Below are 9,552 nucleotides of genomic sequence, written 5' to 3'. Positions count from 1 at the left end.
CTGAGGGCTCCCAGTATGTGAGAGGGGGCAGGCTGGGCTGAGGGACACTCCCCCCCCCCACCCAGTGCCATTATTTCGTGCACCAGGCCCCTAGTCTATATATATAAAAGCCTAAGTGACCGAATGACCGGTTGACTGGTCACTATGACACGTGACCACCAGGCCCCTAGTCTATATATATAAAAGCCTAAGTGACCGAATGACCGGTTGACTGGTCACTATGACACGCACTGACCAGGGGGGCAGACAGTGCGCTCCCACAGCCAACCTACTGTGGCCAGCCAACCTCCCACAGTCCCTCCTCTTAGCTGGCCAGCCCCTATTGGCCCCGATCAGGATTGGGTGAGATGGCCCCTATTGGCTCTGATCACCAGCCAGGCTGAGGGACCCCACCCATGCACAAAATTGTGCACTGGGCCTCTAGTATAATAGAATTATAAGTATGTTAACAAACACCAATTCATAAAAATGTCCACAGTGGGTATTGTCTAACAGAACTTTTGGTGACCATAAAAATGTTCTATATCTGCCCTGCAATTTGGTAGCAATTAGTTACACACAGCTATTTAATACTTGACATGTGGCTAGTATAACTAAAGAATTACAGTTTAGCCCTGGCTGGAGGCTCACTGGTTACAGCATCAGCCTACAGACTGAAGGGTCCAGGGGGCACCTACAGGAGGCAACCAATCAATGTATCTCTCTTGCATCAATGTTCCTCTCTCTCTCTGTCTCTCCTCTATTTTCCATTCTCTCTAAAAAAAAATCAATGGAAAAAATATCCTCAGGTGAGGATTAACAACAGTAACAAAAGAGAATAACAGCTTAAATTCTATTTAATTTTAGTTATTTTAAATTTAGCTGTATGTAATAGTAGCTACTATATTGGCTATTGCAGGTCTAGAAAATATTGAAATATTAATGATCTTTTTTGGAAGTGGTTGAGAGTTTTAGTGTCTTTTCCCCTTTCTATTTAGTCTTCAAAGGGATCCAAATGTTCCTTAATGTACAATTTACATTTACATTTTAAAGTAAAAAGGTTTTAACCAAACTAGTCCCCCATAAAACATATGTAAAGTATTGTTGTAAAGTCTAGTAGAAGTTAAAAGGCCAAGGCTATACCAATTACTTTTTTACAAAAATACATTTTTTTTTTATTGAGAGGGGAAGGGAGAGGGAGAGAGAGAGAGAAATATCAATGATGAGAGAGAATCATTGATCAGCTGCCACCTGCATACACCCACTGGGGATCGAGCCTAAAACATGGGCATGTGCCTTGACCAGGAATCAAACCATGACCTTCTATTTCATAGATTGATGCTCAACCATTGAGCCACGCCAGCCAGGCTATACCAATTCTTTTTGACAAATAATTAAATGTGCTATGTACATAAGCTGCCATATTCATCATGATAAGTTTTATACTTTTAGGTAAAACTATTTTTTAAAGAGTAGCAAGAAAAAAATTACAAGCCAATTACCTTTCCACATGCTGTCCTAGAATCACAACTAGTGATGGACATGGTTCTTTTGTCTAGTTCAAAATCAAATAGTCTGTCATCAACTATCTTTTTTTCTGGAATATCCACAGAAAGTTGATAAGAAATTGTTTTACAGTGCTTTGGCTCTAAAAGGAAAAAAATAAAAAATAAAAGAAAATAAAAAGAATCACATGAAGTACATATATGTTTTAAATTTTCCAAAACCTGTATACTAAAATGAAATTTTAAATTATTGCAAATGCATTGCTTCATCAGGCATATTTTAATGGAATAAAAATGAGAACCTTCAATAAATTAAAGCGAGGAACCTTCCTTTGTTAAAAAAAAAAAGAGAGACCATTTATTCCTTTGTTAAAAAAAGAAAAATGAGAATTGCTTTGGGATCCAGCACCTTGATCTGGAAGCAAAAATGGTGGCCGAACAGGCAGCAGTGTCCTGCACCTCCTCCTAGGGACAGGCCAGGAAAGCAATTAAATCAGAGAATATCCACCCTGAATTAACAAATTAGACACAGCTGATGAGACAATTTTCAATAAGGAAGGGGAGAGGATGCCTAAAGAACACCACTTGCCAGCCATGACCCATGTGGAACCACCACTGTGCCCCAGCAGAAAGTGGTGCAGTACCTCCTGGCAGGCCCCCAGATGTCTGCAGGGAGCGCGGGCTGTCAGAGTGAGCTCCCACACCAGGCCTCCTCACCAGCTTCCTGGGACTGAGTATCCTAGGATCTGGCTTCAAGATCCTGCAGTGAGTGCAAGCCAGAGAGAACCCTATGTTCCACCCCTTCCCTAGACCCCAGAATCATGCTGCTAGCCTGAACCATAGCCACCTGGCACCCGCTCCACCCCAAGCCCCAGGACCTTCTGTTGGGGTGACCCGGAGGAACACAGAGCATGACCCAGTCCAGACCACAGGGGAGTTATGCCTCTGCGACCCAGAGAAATCTGCCCCCACTCCAACCAGGCTCCTGGGACAGTCCTGCTGGGGCCATCCAGAGCAACCCAATGCACATCTCACCCTGGGTGACAGGGGAGAATGGACTGAGCGACCCAGGGCAACCCAACCCCCTGCTACACTGAGGAGGAGTGAACTGGCGTAACCTAGCATGCACCCCACTCAGACCACACAGGAGCTCGGACTGTGTGACCCAGAGCAGCCCTCACCCATTTCCCCCCAGTCCCTGGGACAGTTCTGCAGGGGCTACCTGGAGCAATCAAGCACACGCCTCACTCTGAGCCATAGGAAAGCACTGCAGAAGCAACCTGGAGCAAGCCAGTGTGCCTACTCAGGAGCCACAGGACAGCGCTGCAAATGTGCCACCTGAGGGACCTAGGATGCCACCATGCCATGGGTGCTGGAGCCACACAGCAAATTGCATGCCAGAAAGCTCTGGGTCTTCACAGGGAGCTGCACATCAGAGGAACTGTGCACATGCTCCCACCACCCCAAGCATCTAAAGCAGACAACTGAGCCCTAGCCAGTTTGGATCATTGGATAGAGTGTCAGCCTATGGACCAAAGGGTCCTGGGTTTGATTCCAGTCAAGGGCACATACCTCAGTTGCAAGCTCCTCCCTGGCCTGGGCCCTGGTTGGGGCTTGTGCAGGAGGTAACCAGTAGATGTGTTTCTCTCACATCAGTATTTCTCTCTCTTTCCCTCTCTCTTCTGTTCTCTAAAAATCAATGGAAAAATATCCTCAGGTGAGGATTTAAAAAAAACACAAAGCAGACAACTGAGGAACCAGATCTGTGAGAGAAGGGAACACAACTCAGAGCAGAGACAATAAAGGTGTGAAATTCAAGGCAGACCCAGCCTCTGGGTTAACGATTTCTGGACCATTGCCCTAATAAGATCCTTAACCTCTCAAATCCAAAGCAGGGTGCCCAGGGCCAGAAAGAGACAGCAAAAATGGGGAGGCAAAGAAACAACCCCCTAGGGAAAAAAAGGACTTGCCAGAAAAAGAAACTAAATAAAACAGAGGCATGCCATATGTCAGAAAAAGAATTCAGAGTAAGGGTCATATAGTTCATAAACCGGAAGGATGAAAGGATCAACAACTTATGTAAGAATCAGGAGGAAATCAAAACTGATATAGTTACAATAAAAAACATGATGGAGGTTTCAACAATAGACTAGAAGAAGCAGAGGACCAAATTTGTGAGTTAAAAGATAGGGCAGTAAAACACACCCAATCTGAACAGCAATTGGAGAAAAACATCAGAAAGCAGGAGGAGAGCCTAAGAAAGCTTTGGGACAACATAAAACTAAGTAACATACATATAAAAAGGGGTACCAGAAGGACAAGAAGAGGAGCAAGGATTAGAAAACTTATTTGAAGAAATAATGACAAAAAATTTCCCTGAACCCTAACCAGTTTGGCTCAATGGATAGAGCGTCGGCCTGCAGACTCAAGGGTCCCAGGTTCGATTCCGGTCAAGGGCATGTACCTTGGTTGCAGACACATACATAGTAGAGAGTGTGCAGGAGGCAGCTGATCAATGTTTCTCTCTCATCGATGTTTCTAACTCTCTATCCCTCTCCCTTCCTCTCTGTAAGAAATCAATAAAATATATTAAAAGAACAACAACAAAAAAACTTCCCTGATTTGGGGAAGAAAAAAGGCACACAAGCACAATGAGTCCCAAACAAAATGAACACAAAAAGACCCACACCAAGACACATTGTACTTACAATGGCAAACGTAAACGACAAAGAGTGAATCTTAAAGGCTGCCAGAGAGAGACAGAAAGTTATTTATAAGGGATCTCCCATTAGACTATCAACTGATTTCTCAACAGAAACACTTCAGGCCAAAAGGGAATGGAATAAAATATATAAAGTGATGCAAAGCAAGGGACTGAATCCAAGAATACTATACCCAGCAAGGCTATCATTCAAAATTGAAGGTGAAATAAGGAGCTTCATAGACAAAACAAGGCTAAGGGAGTTTATTACCACCAAGCCAGCAATGCAAGAAATGCTAAAGGGACTGCTGTAAAAAGAAGAAATAGGAAGGGAAGAAGGAACACAGGCATAAAGAATAAAAATGGCAACAAACAAGTACCTATCAGTAATAACCTTAAATGTAAATAGATTAAATGGTCCAACCAATAGACATAGGGTAGCTGAGTGGATAAGAAAACATGACCCATATATATATGCTGTCTATAAGAGACCTACCTCAGAACAAAGAACTCACACAGACAGTTAGTGAAGGGATGGAAAACATTTTTCAGGCGAATGGACATGAAAAAGAAGCTGGGGTAGCAGTACTTATATCTGACAAAATAGACCTCAATGTTAAGGCCATAACAACAGATGAGGAAGGCTACTTCATAATACTAAAGGGATCAATACAACAAGAGGATATAACTCTAGTAAACATATATGCACCCATGCAGGAGTACCCAAATATATATATATAAAAAAAAACTTCTGGAAGATATCAAGGGAGAGATCAACAGCAATAGAGTCATAGTAGGGGAATTTAATACCCTGTTGACATCACTGGATAAATCCTCTAGACAAAAATCAGCAATCCTAAATGACTCACTAGATCAGATGGACTAAACCGACATCTTCAGAACATTTCACCCTGAAGCTACAGAATATGCATTTTTCTCAAGTGCACATGGGACATTTTCAAAAATAGACCACATATTGGGACACAGGCAAATTCTCTTCAAATTCAAGGAGATAGAAACCATATCAAGCATCTTATCAGATCTCAATGGCATAATATGAGAAATAAACTACAACAAAAACAATCAAAAAAATTCAAACACTTGGAGGCTAAAAATCATGCTATTAAACAATGATTGCATTACCAAAGAGATCAAAGAAGAAATAAAAAAACAGCCTGGAAACAAATGACAATGAAAACAAAACTATCCAAAATATGGAACATAATGAAAGCAGTCCTAAAAGGGAAGTTCATAGCATTACAGGCCTACCTCAAAAAACAAGAAAAACTGGTAATAAATTATCTAACTCTACAACTTAAAGAATAAGAAAGAGAGCAACAAGAAAAGCCCAGAGTGAGCAGAAGGAAGGAAATAAAGATCAGAGTGGAAATAAATGACATAGAGACCAAAAACAAACAAACAAACAAAAAGCCCCAAAACAAAAAAACACACAACAATACAAAAGATCAATGAAACCAAGAGCTGCTTCTTTGAAAATATAAACAAGATTGATGAATCTCTAGTGAGTCTCACCAAGAAGTAAAGAGAGAGGATCCAAATAAACAAAATCAGAAATGAAAGAGGCAAAATAACAACAGATCCCACAGAAATACAAAGGATTTTAAACAAAAATAATATGAACAACTCTATTCCAACAAACTGGTCAACCTAGAAGAAATGGACATATTCCTAGAAAAATATGACCTCGAAAACTCAATCAGGAAGAATAAAAAAATCTGAATAGGCCAATAACTATGTAGGAAGTTGAATCAGTCATCAAAAAATGTTCAGCAAACAAAAGCCCTGGGCCAAAGGGCTTCACAGGGGAGTTTTACCAAATATTCAAAGAAGAACTAAAACCTATCCTCCTCAGACTATTCCAGAAAATTCAAAAGAAAGGAAGACTTCCAAGCTCTTTCTATGAAGGCAGTAATACCCTAATCCCAAAACCAGATAAAGACACTACAAAGAAAGAGAATTACAGGCCAATATCTCTGATGAACATAGATGCTAAAATCCTAGCAAACCAGATCCAGCATTACATTAGAAAGATCATATACCATGACCAAGTGGGATTTATTCCATGGATGCAAGGCTGATACAATGTCTGCAAATCAATAAACGTGATACATCACATAAAAAATTAGAGATAAAAATCACATAATCATATCAATTGATGCAGAAAAAGCATTTGACATAATCCAATACCCTTTATGATAAAAACTCTCAGCAAAGTGGGAATAGAGGGATCATACCTCAACATAATAAAAGCCTTATATGACCAACCTACAGCCAACATCATACTCAATGGGCAAAAACTAAAACCATTTCCCCTAAGAATGGGAACAAGACAGGGATGCCCACTTTCACCACTCCTGTTTGACATGGTACTGGAAGTGCTAGCCATAGTGATCAGACAAGAAGAAGAAATAAAATGCACCCACATTGGAAAAGAAGAAATAAAACTGTCATTATTTGCAGATGACATGATATTGTACATAGAAAACCCCCAAAGACTCCATTAAAAAAACTACTAGATTTAATATATGAATTTGGCATTGCAGCAGGATACAAAATTAACATTGAGAAATTTATGGCCTTTTTATACACCAATAATGAACTCATGGAAAGAGAAACAAACAAAGAAAAAATCCCATTTACCGTTCCAACAAAAAAATTAAGATACCTGGGAATACACTTAACTTTAAGGCGGTAAAAGACCTCTACTTAGAAAACTACAGGACATTAAAAAAGATATAAAAGAAGACATAAACAAATGGAAGAATATACTGTGTTCATGAATTGGTAGAATCAACATAATTAAAATGTCCATACTACCCAAAGCAATCTATAGATTCAATGCAGCCCCCACTAAGATACCAACGGTATATTTTACAGACCTGGAACAAACTCTCCAAAAATTCATAGGAATAAAAAAAGACCCCGAATAGCTGCAGGATTCCTGAGAAAGAAGAACAAAGTTTGCAGGATCACAATCCAGATATCAAGCTATATTACAAAGCCACTGCTCTCCAAACTGCCTGCTACTGGCACAAGAATAGACATATAGACCAATGGAACTGAATACAGAACCCAGAAATCGACCCAAGCTATTATGCTTGATTAATATTTGACAAAGGAGGCAAGAGCATACAATGGAGTTAAGACAGTCTCTTCAATAAATGATGTTGGGAAAATTGGACAGATACATGCAAAAATGAAATTAGACCACCAACTAACACCATACACAAAAATAAACTCAAAATGGATGAAGGACTTAAACGTAAGGCGGTAAACCATAAAAATCTTAGAAGAATACATATGCAGCCAAATATCAGACATATGTTGTAGCAATATCTATACCAATACAGCTCCTAGAGCAGTGATGGCGAACCTATGACACGCATGTCAGAGGTGACATGCGAACTCATTTTTTGGTTGATTTTTCTTTGTTAAATGGCATTTAAATACATAAAATAAATATCAAAAATATAAACCTTTGTTTTACTATGGTTGCAAATATCAAAAAATTTCTATATGTGACATGGCACCAGAGTTAAGTTAGGGTTTTTCAAAATGCTGACATGCTTTACTGATACAGCTCCTAGGGCAATGGGAACTAAGGAGAAAATAAACAAATGGGGCTACATCAAAATAAAAAGCTTCTGCACAGCAACAGAAACCATCAAGAAAACAATAAGAAAGTCCACTGCATGGGAGAACATATTTGCCAATGTTATCTCTGATAAAAGCCTAAACTCCAAAATTTCTAGAGAACTCATACATCTTGACAAAAGGAAGATAAACAATCCAATAAAAAAATGGGCAAAGGACTTAAATAGACACTTTTTGATAGTGGACATACAGAAGGCCAAGAGACATAATAAAATATGCTCAAAGTCACTAATCATCTGAGAGATGCAAATCAAAATGTCAATGAGATACCATCTCCCACTTGTTAGAATGGCTATCATCAACAAATTGACGAAAGACAAGTGCTGGTGAGGATGTGGAAAACAAGAAACCCTCATGCATTGCTAACGGGAATGCAGACTGGTGCAACCACTGTGGAAAACAGTATGTTGTTTCCTCACAAAATTAAAAATGGAACTTCCAATTGACCCAGTAATCCTATTTCTAGGAATATATCCCAAGAAATCAGAAACACCAATCAGAAAGGACATATACATCCGTTCATAGCAGCACAATTTACAATAGCTAAGATTTGGAAACAGCCTAAGTGCCCATCAGCAGATGAGTGGATTAAAAAACAGTGGTATATCTACACAATGGAATACTACACTGCTGTAAAAAGGAAGGAACTCCTACCATATGCAACAGCATGGATGGTCCTGCAGAGCATTATGCTAAGCGAAATAAGTTAGTCAGGGAAAGATAAATATCACATAATCTCACTCATTTGTGGATTATAATGAACAACATAAACTGATGAACAAAAACAGATCCAGAGACAAAGAAGCATCGATCAGATGCTCAAAATCCAGAGACAAAGAAACATCGATCAGATGCTCAAACCTCGGAGGGAAGGTAGAAGGTTGGAGGGGGTAAGGGAGAGAGATCAACCAAAGGACTTGTATGCATGCATATAAGCATAACCAATGGACGCAGACACCAGGGGGTGAGGGCATGAATGGGAGTGGGGTGGGGGGGCAATCGGGAGATAAGGACACATATGTAATACCTTAATCAATAAATAAAAAAGTATTGAATTGTACATTTAAAACAGGTGAATTTTATGTATATAACTTATACCTCAAATATATGTGTAATATAATGTAGAATATTTCAGTTATGAAAGTCTTTGTATTAGAAAAAAATAGATGATTCCATTTATTAAACATTGACTTTCTGTGTTTGAAAGCCAAAATAAATAGAGAGAAACCAAGATGGCGGCATAGGTAAACACCAGAAATTGCTGCCTCCCACAACAAATTCAAAAATACAACTAAAAGACATAACGGACATCATCCAGAACCACAGGAAGGCTGGCTGAGTGGAAATTCTACAACTAGAAGGAAAGAGAAAAGCACACTGAGACTCAGAGGAGGTGCGGAAGTAAAGTGCAGAGGTACGGAGGCGCGCACGCAGAAAGGGCTGGCAACTGAGGACACGGTTGTCTTTTTCAATCGGGAGGGAGACAAGCTCCCGACTGCTCTGAACTCCAGTTCCAGGCGAGTCTCTGGGGACCCAGACTCATACAGGGAGAACCTGGACTGTCTGGCAGCGGGTGGAACTCGAGGGCGGCTTTCTCTCAGAGGTGCTTGCAGCGATTACCACGGGACACTGAGACCCGGGGCCTCTTAGGGCAGGACTGAGGATCAGCCATAGCTGTTTGCTCTGCCCTGT

General features: G+C 40.2%; 1 protein-coding gene across 1 annotated transcript in view; it reads right to left on the bottom strand.

Annotated features, from left to right (window-relative positions):
- ERICH6 (glutamate-rich 6) overlaps positions 1 to 9,552 on the bottom strand; it is an 87,183-nt gene that overhangs the window by 42,897 nt on the left and 34,734 nt on the right. The window contains exon 10 of the mRNA XM_005863496.2: positions 1,482 to 1,627. Coding sequence (XP_005863558.1) covers positions 1,482 to 1,627 — 146 coding nt within the window. The remainder of the gene's footprint in view (positions 1 to 1,481; positions 1,628 to 9,552) is intronic.

Source organism: Myotis brandtii, unplaced genomic scaffold (genome assembly GCF_000412655.1).
Source record: "Myotis brandtii unplaced genomic scaffold, ASM41265v1 scaffold179, whole genome shotgun sequence".
Lineage (NCBI taxonomy): Eukaryota > Metazoa > Chordata > Mammalia > Chiroptera > Vespertilionidae > Myotis > Myotis brandtii.
The sequence above is the reverse complement of the archived record's forward strand: the minus strand, read 5'-3'. Positions and strand labels throughout refer to the sequence as shown.